The 16,456-nt window shown below is 31.3% G+C and overlaps 1 protein-coding gene across 1 annotated transcript; it reads right to left on the bottom strand.

Annotated features, from left to right (window-relative positions):
• Positions 1 to 3,726: 3,726 nt before the first annotated feature.
• Positions 3,727 to 16,088, bottom strand: LOC119669323 (protein I'm not dead yet-like). The gene is made up of 11 exons (XM_038079164.1): positions 16,014 to 16,088; positions 15,806 to 15,954; positions 11,026 to 11,140; positions 10,899 to 10,966; positions 10,723 to 10,848; positions 10,331 to 10,663; positions 9,740 to 9,834; positions 9,589 to 9,675; positions 4,203 to 4,396; positions 4,007 to 4,144; positions 3,727 to 3,953 (listed from the first exon to the last, which is right to left on the bottom strand). Exons 1-11 carry the CDS (start codon positions 16,023 to 16,025, stop codon positions 3,792 to 3,794), a joined length of 1,479 nt encoding a protein of 492 aa, XP_037935092.1. The 5' UTR covers positions 16,026 to 16,088; the 3' UTR covers positions 3,727 to 3,791.
• Positions 16,089 to 16,456: the final 368 nt, after the last annotated feature.

Raw genomic sequence — 16,456 nt, forward strand, 5'->3', positions numbered from 1 at the left:
TCAGTTGGTTGACGATTGGCTTCAATCTTTTACATAGTACGTTTAACAGAACCTTATATGCAATATATAAAAGACTGAGCCCAGTTTGCATGGCGCAGTTTGCAGGATCACCTATTTTGTGGATTGGGCAAAGCACACTTAAATTCCAATCGTTAGGCATGCATTCATCTGATCATATGTTGCGAATTAACTGCAACGGCAAGCCATCGGCTTCTGCAACTCTATCTATTTATTTAATTATCAACAATTGCAAATTCAGGATCATCTTGATTTTCAGTCACAGCACTACTAACGGCATTTAGTAGGTTTGAAAAGTGATCCCTCCAAATGTTAAGTATGCTTTAGACATATAACCAGATTATCATTTTTATCTTTCCAGGAATTAACTCCGGGTTTATAACCAGTATTTGGTTTTTTAACAGAATTTTCTAGTCATATTCCTGTCGCCCAACTTCTCCAGCTTTTCGTACTCACATCTTTCTGCTTCTTTCTTTTTTCGCCTGAAAAGACGTTTCTCTTCCCTTCTCTTTTGCCGATATCGTTCTTTACCATCGCATCGCAATTGACCGCAATGTGACTTGATATGCTGCGTTGTTCCGCAGGCATCCGAGGCATCGTTACGTCCTCCCCTAACAGTTGAGTTTATGTGACGGGATTCAAATACAGTATTCGACCTAAACTTGAAGTGCTAAGGATAGAATTCGTTGTAGCTTTCCAGAGGTGCCACGTGGAAGCTGTGCATCGACTTAGATTGAAGGCGATAGCAATTACGCTGGCATTTTTCATGCATTTAGACACGCTACCCTGGTATCTCACTTGTAGTGAAGTTTTCTGCAAAATAACAAAAGAATATATCCGAGATAAGGCACACCGCAAGAGACCACAGAAACCATCAAAAAGAATACAGAAACATGAGAAGCCCTTAGGACGAGATAAATGAATGTCGTTTAAGTAAATATTCACAATATTCAGATGGATCGCGAGAGACAGAAGCGTATAGTAACTGTTTAGGAATGGTTGATATCACATGAACGAGAGAGATATAAGTGCATAGCGTCTGTTCCACATACTAGGGGTAACTGTTGTTACAATAAAAGGTTAGAAGTCGGTATCGCCACGTTAGTAGTAGATATTGCTCCAAGAACTAAAGCTACAGTCGAACATGCTATTTAGACTGCTTGGAGCTGGTGGTGATTGTATTGTGATACTTAAATAAGCATTGGTGTCATCTTAATTCAATATTTTCTTGGCAAATACAGTTTCTGCTGCCTTTCCGGTAAAATTATAGTACGTTCCACCTAAAGTCGCTGTTAAGTTAGAGATGTAGACAAAATTGAACTCAATCCTGGTTAAACTGACCTGGAACTGAACCAATATCTGATGAAATATTGTGTCAATCCTTGGAGATATATACATGGTATATGGGCCGTAAAGTAGCATATATAGGAAAGAGCTACTTTTTTAAGAGTGTTTAAATATTTATCCAAAGTCACAACAAAAACTTACACCACAACGATACGACTTAGATATTTGGATGAAATTACTATAGTAGCTGAACAATGCGAGGCGTTGTATAACGAATTCGACATAAGACCGCAGTATTAGAATAGGTTATCAAGACACCCAGACAATCTACATCATTCCGTCTGCAGGATATGCGGCTGAAGTACTTGAATACTACCGAATACGTATTCGGTTACTGTCGTACCAAGAACGTGACTGTATTATATAGTCAAATGTTGAGGACATAGTCATTTTGTGCAACAGTGTAAGATCGTAAAAATCTCTGTAACGAAATGCGGATAGGGAGAACGGCAGCAAACTGTTCGAATATGAAAAAATTGTGTTTTGCGTAGGGTATTCGTTGTTCAAAATACAAGCAATTACAACCGATTAAAAAGTGTACCATGAAAATCGTACAACCTTATCTCAACCACTGTATAGTAGCACAAAATATATTGAAGTAAAGTTTTTGCAAGATAAATTCAATCTGCTAGACTACGAACGTAAAACAGTTAACTGGAAATTTCGTACGTACTTCAAAAAATCGTTCACAATAGACAAATTTTTAGTCTTGGCAACCATGTGATTTGAGCTGCTTATTAGTTAAGCGATTTCAAAAAGGTTGGACTAAATAAGCCAGCAGTGTTGTAGGTTCATATGTTATTTTTAAAATAAGCAGTTGTTTTTTTGTAATATGCTTACAAAAGAAGAGGCCTATTGTTGGTAACTATTAGAATTAAATAATTCTAAAACTTTAAGACTAATTAATGAATTGTTAACTATTGCTATTGCTTTGTTATTGTTGTTGTTATTTATTTGTTTACAAGTTGAATTTTATACATTATCAAAAAATTATGAAATTGTTTTGACCTAAACAAAAACAAAAATTATAATTAAATTATTCTTATTTATTTTTTTTTATTTTAAAACTGCGTTAAGGAAAAAAACCCTCTTGTATGATGCACATCATAGAACTAGCTTAAAAACTAACAAAAAAGAGATAAATAATATATACACAATAAATAACAATTTATAAATTATTAGATAACAAGCAAATAAAAAAATCATAAAAAAAAAATAAAAGAAAAAAATTAAATTAAAAAAATGTAAGATTATAAATTTTGAATAGATATTACAATAGATATTAGATATATTACAAACAGAGAAGATATTAAAAAAATAACAATCAAGAAAGAAAAAACATAATTTATATAAATTAAAAACAAATAGGGACCCGGATTTGACTCTTCCGGAACTCCAGTATGCAGAGTTTTAAAAGTCGGGATGAAAAGTTTTTGCAAAGCAAAAAATGATCAACGCGATTAAAAACCTTAGAAAAATCATGTAAACATAGATATGTGATCAAGTTTTGATCTTAGCTGAGTCGAACTTTGAATATAGCAATTGTGCAGCTATGGCCTTTTCTGAGCCCAGATTACAGAGGAAAGATAAGTTAAAAGGGATCCAGGTGACATCGAATTGCAACACGAATTGCGTCGTGTTGTGCACAATATTTCTACGAACCCTGGTATAAAAGCTAAAAATATTGTAATTATCTAAAATTAACTTATCATTACTTACATACATATACAATTAAGTAAATTATACTCACAGATCATAACTGAGTAAATTTAAATATAAACAGTAAAAGCTTACATATGAAGAAATTAAAATTTATTTATATTTCTTACACTCAACATTATAGTATTATCATTAAGAGGTAACATTTGTGTCTTGATATTTATGTATTTGCATATATTTAGAATATTTTCATTTTCAGTCTGTTAAAAAAACGAATATTTTTATCAAAAATATAACAGTTTAAAATTTTTAAAAACAACTTTTTGTTCACATATTTACATACAAAATTCACATTTTTAGTTATATATTTAAATGCATTGGTAACCACAAATTTAAAAAATTAATTTTTTATAATAGTAGTTATTACTTTCTGTAAAAATAGTTTTCAAATGCAAATGTTAAAAATACGTGAATGTTACTCGTATGTTTATTTCCTATATTTAATCTGATATAATGTGCACTATATATATTGATTATGCGATATGTACAACAATGTTTTCATTTATAAACCTATGTATCATTTTTTTATTTTCTATAAATCGCTAAAGAAAAATAAAACCACTGTATTTAATTATCTAATAAGAATTATCACGAGATAAAAAGAGGAAGATACTTGAAACCATGAATTCTAATTGTACCTACATATATCTATATGGTAAAATATCTTCTTTTAATGCATACTCGATTTAATGATTTTTCAAGATACTCTAAATATTTGTTGCATTAGTAGATTTAAGTGTAGCATTGACAAGCACCTGTGCCCAATCCGGAAAGGTATTTAAATTCTGGTAAACAACCAAACCCCATGTTTGGCAGAATATGAATAGTACAACAACGCTTATAATCGTGGGTCCGATTCCGGCAATAGCCTATAACTGATATGTTATAAAAAGTACAATGTTTAATAGTTATTTTTAATTACCATATCCTTTGTCCTAATATTCGCATATCCAGCTACAAGTGCATTCGGGGGTGTACTCACCGGAAGGTGGAAAGCCATACTACAAGCTAAACCAGCTGGTAGAATTAAGTACAATGGATGAATTTGAATTGCCAGAGACTGTAATTGATGACTTATATAATTTAATATGTAAATTGCATTACAATAAACGTAATACCATTTCAGCTAATACAGGTACAATAATATTTGCTATGGCAACATTTGAACTAAATGCTGTTAATACAACAGCGACAATAATAACAACAAGTAGCAGAATAGCATGGTGAAGTGATTTAAGTCCAACAAGTGCATTTCCAATTAGGGTGGCCATTCCACTTACTTTACTGCCTTCGGCTAATGCAAAACCACCACCTTAAAAAAAAAATTATGTTTTTAATTTGCTGAAAACAATATTATTATTTAATTGACAGAAAGATTAGTTTATAATTTTTGTAATTAATATAAATTTTTTTACAATTTTCATTTTATTCACAATAAATAAATCTCTATAGGGCTACAGTTACATTGCATGTGTTTATTCCTTGCGTGGATAAACTTATATTTTTCCTGCGATTTCGTCAAATGTTTTTATGTTGTAAATGCATAATCAGTTTTTATTTTAACACAACACAATTATTTAAAACAAAATAAAGCGCACAAATTATCTGAATATTTTTCAAGAGCGATACGTAAGGACGACTGATTTTCAAAGAAAAATTTTGTTAAAAGTAGAAATATAGCGGTGCTAGGCGTCACCACGTATTTAGCTGTAATACCTAAAATCACCCCAAAATTTGCCGAAGTTAATTATTTCGCAAAACAAAATACAAGGTTGTTTATTTATTTATAATTAGTTCTCTCTGATATCTTTTAGAACAGAACACGAAAGAAATACTAACAATTCTTTAAATTTTCAATATTTTTATAAATTAGAAAATAACTCGTACAAAACTCCCAACACACTTTTATCAGTTTCAAAATATGCCAAATTATGCTCTTTAAACAGGTTTTCATGGAACATCTTTGTGTAAAGTCTGCTGAGAACACCAGTGCCGCGCAAATAAACAATACAAAAATTTAAATTCAAACCAAAACAGCTGATTTATACATCAGCACAAATATTACTTGAAATAAAATGTTCGAGTGAAATCTGTATAGCATTTTTAAATTTCAACAGGGATGTTATGCTCTCTCAGATGCTCTCATTTACTCGAAAATTTGCTGATGGAACACACTTATGTATATACAGTCTTACTCAAAGCTCGTGGAGCTTACTCAATTTGCTTTTTGCCACAACCATTGCCTAAACCAAAAACCAAAAAAAAGGCCACAATTACAATGACAGTTAGCCAATATTATACGCGCCCAGTTATGCATGAACAAAACCAAGAGACAGAGGAAGAGAATCGCCTGAGAGACTAGTGTTTTGAGTGCACCGGCCCACATCTGATATTTACATGTGAAGCGTTTTTGAATTCGAATGTTCAGCAGCTTTGGGTAAAGGTGAAGCAGCTTCAATTATGCATTTCATATTTGCAGAAAGGACACAATGCCATACAGTGCCAAATGAAAAAATCCTGCAGATAAATGCAGATAAATGGTTGCCGTAAAAACCATTATAAATTGCTACATGAGCTCCAACATGTGCAGCCTTCATCTGAATCAATTCAGCAGGTTTTGAGTTGTGCCATGTCATGTTCCAGCTTTTTCTATAAAATAGTTCCGATGCAAATTATGGGACCAAAAGGACAACTGAAGATTTGCGCACTTGTGGATAAAGGGTCGTCAATCTCTATGTTGGATGTCAAAATTGCGAATCAGCTAGGTCTTAAAGGCAAAAAAGAACACTTAACATTGCAATGATATAGTGAAGAAAAGGTGACTCAAAACTCAACAGTACTGAATGTCAATATAAGCGAACAATATAAGGTAAAACACACTTACGCGATTGCCAATTCTAGTCTGCCAACACATTCGTTCAAGAAATCAGATTATGAGCACTTTGAATGTTTGCTTTGACGATGTTCGCCCTTTAATGCTGCTGGGTCTAAATTGCGAAAACATAAATGCATCTTCTGCATTAGTAACCGCCGGTACATCTGATCCAGTTGTTATATGAACGAAACTTGGATGAGTTTCGTATGAGCGTATGGTTCAACAGGTTCAAATGCCCACATTCATTCGAAAATTTTATTTGCCCGAGCAGAACCATCCCTTACATATCTTGATCGTACTACTGCTGAATATTTTAATAGTGAGAATTTCAGAATCGAAAATTTAACATCGCCTTTAAAGTCAGCTGATGATTTGAGAGCATGTAAAATTTTATCTGATACGACACGCTTTATAAATGATCATTATGAGGTAGGTCTTTTATGGAGAGAAAAAATTACCAATATTGCCTGATAGTTATGTCATGACCATCAAACGTTTACAGGGAATTGAATCAAAATTGAGAATTAATGTCAAGTTCGCAGAAAGATATAAGGCCGAAAGCAACAAATACACAGCCAAGCGTTACGTCAAGAAACTTACAAAAGATGAAACCGAACATATTACAAAGCCGGTGTGGTGTTTGCCGTATTTTTATGTGCAGAACCCGCATATGCCCGACAAGTTGAGAATTGGTTTCGACTCCGCCGCCACTGTTGGTAAACAATCTCTCAAGTCAGCGTTGTTGAAGGGACCAGAAAAGGCTACGTTTTGCTTTGTGTGCAGGTGCATTGTCATGGAGCAGAATTACCTTGCCGTGTCTTCTGGCCCATTCTGGTCGTTTCTCGATCAATGCATGGTTTAAATTTATCATTTGTTGTTCATAGCGACCAGCATTGACGGTTTCACCAGGTTTTAGGAGTTCGTGGTACACCACACCTTTCTGGTCCCACCAAACACACAGCATTGTCTTCTTGCTGAATCGATCTGGTTTTGCAGTCGATGTTGATGGTTGTCCCGGATTAACCCATGATTTTTTCTGTTTAGGATTCTTAAAATAAATCCATTTTTCATCGCCAGTAACAATCCGATGCAAAACCGATTTTCTTTCGTGTCTTTGAAGCAAAATTTCACAAGTGTTTTTTCGGTTTTCCATCTGTCTTTCATTCAATTCATGTGGCACCCATTTTCCACACTTTTGGATCTTTTGGATTTCCCATAGTTTTTAAACGGTCAGAAATTGTTTGTTGTGCAACATTTAACATTTCTGCTATTGCTTTTGACCCAAAGTGTCATCTCCATCCAATATCGTTTGCAATTCGGCGTCTTCAAACTTTTTTAGCGGTCTTCCACGTTCTTCATTTCTCACATCAATTCATTATTTCTGAACCATTGAAACCATTTTTTGCATGTTGCTTCTGATAGAGCATGATCACCATATGTCTCGACAAGCATTCGATGCGACTCTGCACTACTTTTCTTCAAATGAAAACAAAAAATTAATGCTTTCCGCAAATCATCACTTTCTGGTACAAAATTCGACATTTTTAACACGACGAAAAAATATGATGTTGTCTGTTCAATGACTTGATGTATACTAAATACATTTCACACATGTCATAGCAAACAAACAAAAAATGGTTCATTCACAACAAATGTTCCCTGTCGGAACATTTGTATCTTTACGCTCACTTCATACCGGTAAACCTAATAAACCCATAAATGGGATTCCTTTTTTAACTTCGACAGGCCGTATTGCACTTACCGTAGGCATATGAAAGATGTTTTCTCAGGTTAAAACACGACAAACTGACCAGAATGCCGATTACGTTGCCAACTTCGATACAGCACGCTCTAGAAATTTATCAACAAGTGGTGCAAATTAATGCAAACGCCGCAGAGTGTGACAAAACAAAGAGGTATCGAAGGATTTTCAAAAAATTTTTCCTACTAGAGAAATCACTAAATGCCTCATGTTTGAGCAAAAATTTTGTGGGGTTCTGGTAAGCCGATTGGGCACAAATTTGAAAGATTAAAAAGAAAGATCATCATCTCAAAAACTGTATTTTAGAAAAGTTTCATATCAATATCTCTACTGGTTCCGAAAATATCAAATTTTGACCGCCTAATTTTTGTTTTGTTACTATGCGCCAGTTTTGAACTTTATGACAAATGATTCGTTTCAATTTTTAATAAAATTTCATCGCATAGCTAAAGAAGTTATCAAAGGTAAAAGGGCTCCAATAAAGCAAGAGCTTTTAGGAATTGTGATGGCTATATTTGATCCATATTAATGCCAAATTGAATTGGGACGACTTGTTACCTTCTACGTTATCTCAAAAAAGCTTTCTAAGGTGGAACGAATTTGCCAATGTAACCAATTTCTTTGTATCAAGGTGCTATTCGCCACATCTGAACATTATGAAGGAAGTTCAAATCCATAATTTATGGATGCCAGAAAAGTTGAATTCCTAACTCGCTTAGCCAACAAGCTAGTAGTAATTAATCGGATGGAGCACAACCTTTTGAATAGATTTTTTACCATTTCCTCTGAAATACAGCTAAGCAATGTTGGCAATGTTGTTTGTTGGCTAGAATCTGACGTTTTTCATTCAATGTATGGTTTAGCTCATAGTACACCACTGTTTTCTGATCCCACCAAATCCACTTTTTATTTTTCATCGCCAAAAAATTGGAATTAATATAAAAAAATGCCACATTCAGTACTATGTAACTAAAGAATTGCAAATCATTAAACGATTTTCAATGTTGACTTTAGTCAGTTTATATGATACTCAATTTCCTTCTTTTCAAATCATTTTTATGGCATGCACACATTTGGTTATGGCTGATTGAGTGGCACTTAGCTGAGCTGCTAGTTCTTTCTTCAAAACTATCACTTTTGAATCATTTACAACTGATTTCGCAAGTCTGGTGAATTTGTGCACTATAAATTTCCTGAAGCAATCAAAAGCTTTCAACAGCTTTTTTCTTTTGATTAAAGCAAAAAAATAATGCTTGCCGCAAATGATCTTTTGTTGGTATGAAAGTCGACATATTTTAATGCAATAACACACATGATGTTTACGTTTTAACGAATAATGACATATTATATTTTAATGTAGAATGACAACAGTTTGACCTGACGTTAATGTCATTATAAAAGAATGTTCAGCACAAAAGTTAACTTATACACCCAATAATAATATAAATATTTTAACTATTTATATAAAAATTATAGTATAACTACATACATCAATATATATTGTCGTACTGCACATTATTAAATTTATTTGACACAGATTATAATGTGTTGCAATTATATACGAATGCTTTCTTCATTTCACACATCATAGTTAAGAAGTCTGCAGTATTGTTGTCAACTTTCTTTTGCTCTCACTTAAACACTTAGAAAAATATGAAGTAGTGTTATATACTTATTATTAACGCCCGTTTGATATCATTCCCCATAATATTTAACTGTATTTCAAAAATGCTTAATTTGATTTTATGGTAAAAATTCTCTCACGATAATTCAGTTATTGTGCTCTAACTTGCTTTTTTATTTTTTGTACTTTAAATTAGTATAATTGTGAGTCCTGTTATTAATAAAATAGGAAAGTATAACATACCTAACAAAAAAATAAGACCCCAAGGCACTTTGGATTGTATAAATTTCCATGTGATTAATGATGGCGTTGTAGAGGTAGGGAGTGGACCTGTAAAAAATTGAAACAAAAAAGTTTAAAATATTTGAAAAAAGTTTAATGTATTATATGTTACCTCTTCTTGTGCAATACCTTAAAAAGGCGTAATTTGCTGGCAACACAAAGCACATCACAACAACAAAAATTGTTGGCATAGAATTTCGAATGTCTCTATTAAAGTAAAAACGCTTTTTAATGTTACATAAACGGATACATTATAAGAAAATATGAATAATCAATCTAATAGAATGTATGTTTATATGTATTGCATATAAAATATATACAATAAAAAAAACTAATGCAAGCTATATCAAAACTTCAATATCTGTCAATCAAATTATAATAGATTTCAGCAAAGATATTGTTGTAACAATAAAATAGACTGTAACAACAGTTTCAGCTATTTTTTACAACCATAATAATTATACCATGCCTGGATTCAAAAAAATCACTATAAAAATGTTTTTTCATTTGTTTAAAAGTTTAGACTAGTTTACATGTTGATAGTCAAACCTCATCAATTGATCTAGCCATGCTTAATAGGAGCATTTGTATATAGTATATATGGTTATTTTGATAACTTTAATATAACAGTTATTAAGAACATAAGAAAACACTATTAATAAATAAAAAAAGCACTTGAAATAGAAGCAAAATATGTACTTACACCGCATTTAGCCAGTCGGCCCAACCATTAAAAATGCCAGGTTTTCGAGTGAAGTACATTACAACCATTATGATGAACAAAATCATAACTTGAATTTCATGTGCGCTCATTGGTCCTAATTCCTTATAACGTTGATCAATGACTTTTTTAGCTACTGCTGCTCCATCATTCCCAAGTCTTACTTCCTCTGCTTCTTTGCTTTTTGGTCGAAACAACCCCATATAATGCCATTGCAAATACAAAAACATGAGTCCAGTATATACCAACATTGATGGCACAGAGTAAAACATAAAAGTTGGAAAATCCAAACTTTCAGTAGAAGTAGGGAAACGGCTGAAATAACAATCATAAATTTATTGTCTTTAAATAAATAAAAATTTTGAATAAAGAACCTTTCGTAAATTCCCTTGAATGTCAAATTTGTAGCTGTACCAATTACTGTTCCGCATCCCCCCATTGATGATGCATACGCAATACCTAAGAAGTAACAAAGAGTTACTTTAGAGGGATAAGGTGCCCTGCAAAACATATTACAAGATAATGTATGACAAATAAAATAAGAACATACTCTTCTTCTCCATTTTTCTTTCCCACAATTTGATACTTTTGTTCTCTAGTCATTTTACACAATCCTTGCTAAATTTTAATTTATAATTAGAGTTACTGATATACATATATATACAAACCAATCTTACCTGCTGTAATTCCTCTAAAACAGCTTGAATAATAGGACACATCATAGCAGTGCATGCCGCATTAGATATCCACATGGACAACAACATGGTGACGAAAATTAAACCAAAATGAAGGCTACAAAAAACATTTTCCATATACATATTTACATATATATCACAGATATTTTTTTTATAATATTATTTTTAGTGAAATGAAAGTTATTATTTGCATATTACGGATCCTAAGTAACATTTTAGAAATTTAAATTTCTTCCAAAAGAAGAAAACAGAAAACAGTCTTTCACTAAATTGTATTATACTTGTAAAATGTTAAATTATTTAGATTTGTTGTTTATTTATAAGTTAAGAACTTGAAACATGGTAGGCATATAGAACGTTTTTATCTCTTAATTCATTATTGACTATATCCATTCTTGCTATTATATCCAACACAGCATATCCAACACAGCAAAACTCCCCTCGTCCGTCTGGACGAGGGCAGTTTTAAGGTCGATTAAAATCCCCCACTGACTAGGCTTTCGAGCTTTTCTCCCATTCATAAAAAAAATCCAGTCAATCGTTACTACCGATAATCGTTATGAGCAGTAATATAAATTAATAGATTAAAAACTATAGTAATGTATACTATAAAAAAATTATGTATATTATAAATTTACAGTTAATTTGTGTATTTAAAAAAGTGTTTATGAACTTATATTTGCAAAATTGTATTTGCATATTATTTCTCTCTAGGAAAATACCTTTTCAATGCATGCACTCTGTATATTCAGTTCTAGATGACATTACTTGTTGTTCTTTACAGCATGAACTATCACATGAAAATCATTCTATTCGGCAAATACCAAACTATTATTGTTAGTTAGGCAAATAAAGACGATATACCTGGGCAAGAATAATATTGTAAAACGTGATTCATAACCATGCGCATTCTAATAAAACAAAACAAGATTAGATCTGAGATAATATATTAATGAAGAAAAAATGACGATATCATAATCAGTCAGTATGAATAATAAGTCTATAGACATATAACATACTTTATCTTATACTGAATGTTATTTACCTATACCTATGACACTCAATTATATTTGGACAACTTCATCAATGCGGGAGGGTGTTAACTCGTGTATGTGATTCATCTTGTAGCAGGTTCGTGACTGAAATAGAGCCCATATGCTAATGATATAGTGCATAAGATTTGCGGACATTTTCCATGACTCTCCTCATTGTCGTAATCATTAGTGTAGGCGCAAATTATTATTATGCTTTGGGCGCATTTAAGATATGTGAAATAAAAATAATGGATTATGAAACTATAAAAAAGAATTTAAAAAAGACGCTTTACATGTATTAAGTAAATATATACATAACAGATATCTCTGCCATAAGAATAGCTTTGAAACAAAAATAGGCAACTTTAATAATTAACTTTCAATTCGTTGAACTTGTGTTTCGTAATAAAGCTGTAGTTTAAAGCACGGTAAGTACTTTGGTTGGTGTCACTAATTAAATAAAAATAAGTGACAACAAAACCTGGAACATGAGCATTGAAAGTTTGTGCAGCCTTGGCTACTTGTGGATAAACACGATTAGTCATCACTTCTAATTTGATAGGCACGAGTTCCAAGCCTGGCACTTGCAGTCCAAACAAATTATATACGGACTATAAACGAATTAAATAAAATTTGATTATTTCCTAAGACCACTGATTAAGAGTACTTGGCAATACTCAAAACAGCGTTGTATGGTCAGTCAAATTTCAATAAATTAACTAAATTTTTGTTCTTGACTTTCCTTTGCTATTCGAATCCGTCTAACTTTTAAATAGTTTTAGATAGTTTAAATTAACATTAAAAAATGATTGTTATTTTAGCATATAAATTCAAATAATATAAAATTTTTTTTGTTTTAAAAACACTTTCTTGACAAACTGTATGTACACAATACATTATGTAGTAAAAGATTATAATTCTACTTCATTTCTTTTACCAAAAATAATTGCACATGTAAATAAATTAAAAGAATCCTTAACATGATTTACTGAAGTAATTAAATCAAGATATTGAAAATTTACGCATTTTAAAGCTATAGGTTTATTTTTTCATGTGTTTTAATTTCTTTTGATTTTTCTTGTCTTAATTTAATGTTGTATTCTAAGTTTTTAATCGCTAAATCTCAGTAAAATATATAAGATACTTAAAAAAAACTTTACCTTATTTAATTATAAATTAACCAATTTTCGACTTAGTTTGATATTTACAATTACAAGTCACTAAACATTTGCTCTAACCATGACAAAGACAAACACAATAACATTTGCCACCATTTACAGAAGAACAGAACAAGAATATTTACCGTAAAACTGAATGATTTCCATAGAATGGCTTTGTGTTAACATAAATAAATGTTAAAACAAAAAAAGGCTTTTTATCCGGCAGCTAGATAGTGGCTACAGATGGTAGGATTATACGTCAGATCTGGTTTCTGCCGTTGCCAGTGATGTGTAAAAGGAGCCATGAGCTTCTTCAGTCAACTGTAAGTATGAAACCATCTGTTTACTTCATTAGTATAACATATGTACATCACATTTCATATTGGAAACAAACAACAAAGAGCAATGCCACACTTCAGCACCATTCTTAATAGTGAATAAATTTTTATTCAGTAAAAAGGTAACTAATTTAAAAACAGTCTATTTTATTTCTGTTGTTTGGAAGATGATGTGTGCGTATTTGAGAGCACTTTGAAAATATACAAGGTTCTGATATCAGTAATTATTAAATGTTGAAGTATTTTGTTTATATGTCATAATGCCCACACACTCCTTCGGCCTACATAAACCAGCGACAGATTGACGTTTGAAAATGTTTTCAGTTTCATTTATAGTATAGTATAAAAATTGATGCGTCAATTTTTTTTACATATAAAATATTCACATGTAGTGTATGTACTATGCCCTACTAAAATACTGCACAATACATTTGTTATGCCTTTAACAGAATCGTTGAAAATATATATAATTGCTTGTTCTCATTCAGAATATAATACATATGTATGTTAAATAACCTTTACGTCGCAATGGAACATTATTTGCTTTTAGAAAATTACTATACTCTTATCAGCATATTAGGCTAAATTTGTTTCTTTAATGGAAGAAAAATTTCATTTCTCAAAGTAGTTATTTTGCCATTAACTTGAAATTTAAATATAGAAAATCATAACGATAAATAGGTAAAAAGTTTATAATTTGTGTTTGTTATTCGTTGAAATACTCGAGAGTATTCATTTATTTGATTCTAAAACACAAAACAATTAAATATTGAGCATAAAATATCTCTCACTCCATTAAAAGGAATGTTGTGCACATTCTAACCGATCGGTTTTCATACTCCGTTTTTAAAAAAAAATCATCCTTTTTTAAAAATATTTAATAAAGATTCAAATATTTAAAAATATAGAAAATAATCTAAAACAGAGCTAATACATTCGTGCATTTCTGTAGTATCGTCTAATAAAAACGCTTGCTGCCCAAAAAGAATATTGCTTAATTATCTGCATCAAATTGAGGAAAAACAATAATTTTACCTTTATTGCGCCAAATTAAGGACCATGTTATGTAGAGTGTCTCGGGCACAGCATGAGTAAAATTGTTGGTGTTTTTAATGCAAATAATAAAATTGAGAGTGAGAGAAAAAACAATATAGCTGTTCAAATTCTGGTATGAGAGCCGTCGTATTTGTGCCTCGGTACTAAGGCAAAGTATTTTTAGTATTAAATTTTAGAATTTGCGCCTTTTAGGAGCAAATTTCTCCAAATCCAACATGTTTTGGAGAATCGCTAATAAATCGCTAATAATCTAATTATTATTAATTACAATTATTATATGACAATATAATAATAAATTAACACTATTACAAGCCTCTATGAGTTTTTTCTTGTTGGTTATTTTTGGTGACATTTTCTTTTAAATTTAGGCACAACCAAAAAGCACCAAAACATAGTAAAAATACGAAATTAGCAATACTGATGTGACACTCTACATAATATGAATTTTCAGCATTGCCCGAAAGAGCAAATTTTTCCGTACCCGAGATACTATACATAATATGGCCCTTAAGGATAAATTATACTCTCTATCTCTATCTTCTTTCAGAAATCAGTTTGCATCAAACTGTTGCTGTTATGTCAAGTTGTCAAGTTGTCTACATTTCTTTGGTCGGTAATATATTTAAATTATTTGCCGTTAGATGGTTAGATTCGTTTTAAATAAAAAGGATATTTAGTACAATATAACCTGAAATCCTTAGCATTGTACAAATTTTGCTTGGGATCGCGACTATTTTTATGGATAATCAAATTGAGAGGAAAACAATAGTTAAGGGTCTTCGAACAGTGGCACACAAATAAGTTGCGCTGTAAGAACTACACAAATGAATATATTTGGAAAATATGAGATTTATCATGGGGTGCCTATTGATAAATGTGCAAACGTTACCTTGAACACACTGCCGACTTGTGAAATGCGATTAACTCTTGCCGATTCTCGACTTTAAATCTATAGTGTTTTTTCCTTTTGCTTTGTAAATATTCAGTATTGCACTGATTATATAGTTGTATAATCTTGAAAATAATCTTTAATCTTTAACAGACTACGTATTTGAGAAAACTTTCACATGATAAGTTCGGTTAATTTCAAAGAAAGTAGGGATTAAAAGTTTCACAGTATAAGTTTTAGTGTCAAATAAATCACTTTGTAGTGACAATATAAAATATTACTTACCGACGGGGGCTGCAACCCACAATTTGTATAACCCTCAATGCCAAACGCTTGTGTAAATTGCAATACTCTATCGCTAACGCAACCATAATGCCACCGATAAACATAACTAATGTGTCTTTAAAGTACAATCTGCAAGTTACGTCCGAACTCTACCGGAAAATATATAAGTATTAATGTACTGTGTTATTTATATAATAATTAAACTTACCATTATACCCATTACAGGAAAAGCAACAATAGGAATCTTTAAAAGATAATATTTTTTAGTTTATATATATTTATATTAGTTACATATTATTTTGTATATATGTACATATATTTCTGTTTATTTTACTACAAAATAAACAGTATATATTTTATGTAAAGCTTTATAGTTTTTATGTTTGATGAATAAAAGGTTTCTTCTATATCGGCGATTCCGAATAGTACCAAATATTCAAAATCAAATATTCAATCATTAATCTGATTACCTGTACTTTATCACTCCATTTCTTTTTTTTTAGTAATCCGTAATATTATAACAAATTTGACTTAAGTGTATGTACATATATAATACACAATCTAAACCGAAATATAAATTTGACACTGTCATTAAAAAAAACAAAAGATTGTCAACGAGATTGGCTTTTAAATTTATCTTAATAAATACAA

The sequence above is a fragment of the Teleopsis dalmanni genome, chromosome 1, assembly GCF_002237135.1.
Source record: "Teleopsis dalmanni isolate 2A chromosome 1, ASM223713v2, whole genome shotgun sequence".
Lineage (NCBI taxonomy): Eukaryota > Metazoa > Arthropoda > Insecta > Diptera > Diopsidae > Teleopsis > Teleopsis dalmanni.

Excerpts from the sequence above, each read along its gene's own strand:
- LOC119669323 (XM_038079164.1), bottom strand. Across the intron at positions 4,145-4,202 it reads TACCTGTATTAGCTGAAATG|TCTCTGGCAATTCAAATTCA; the intron begins GTATTACGTTTA and ends CATCAATTACAG. Across the intron at positions 3,954-4,006 it reads ATATTAGGACAAAGGATATG|GCTATTGCCGGAATCGGACC; the intron begins GTAATTAAAAAT and ends TATCAGTTATAG.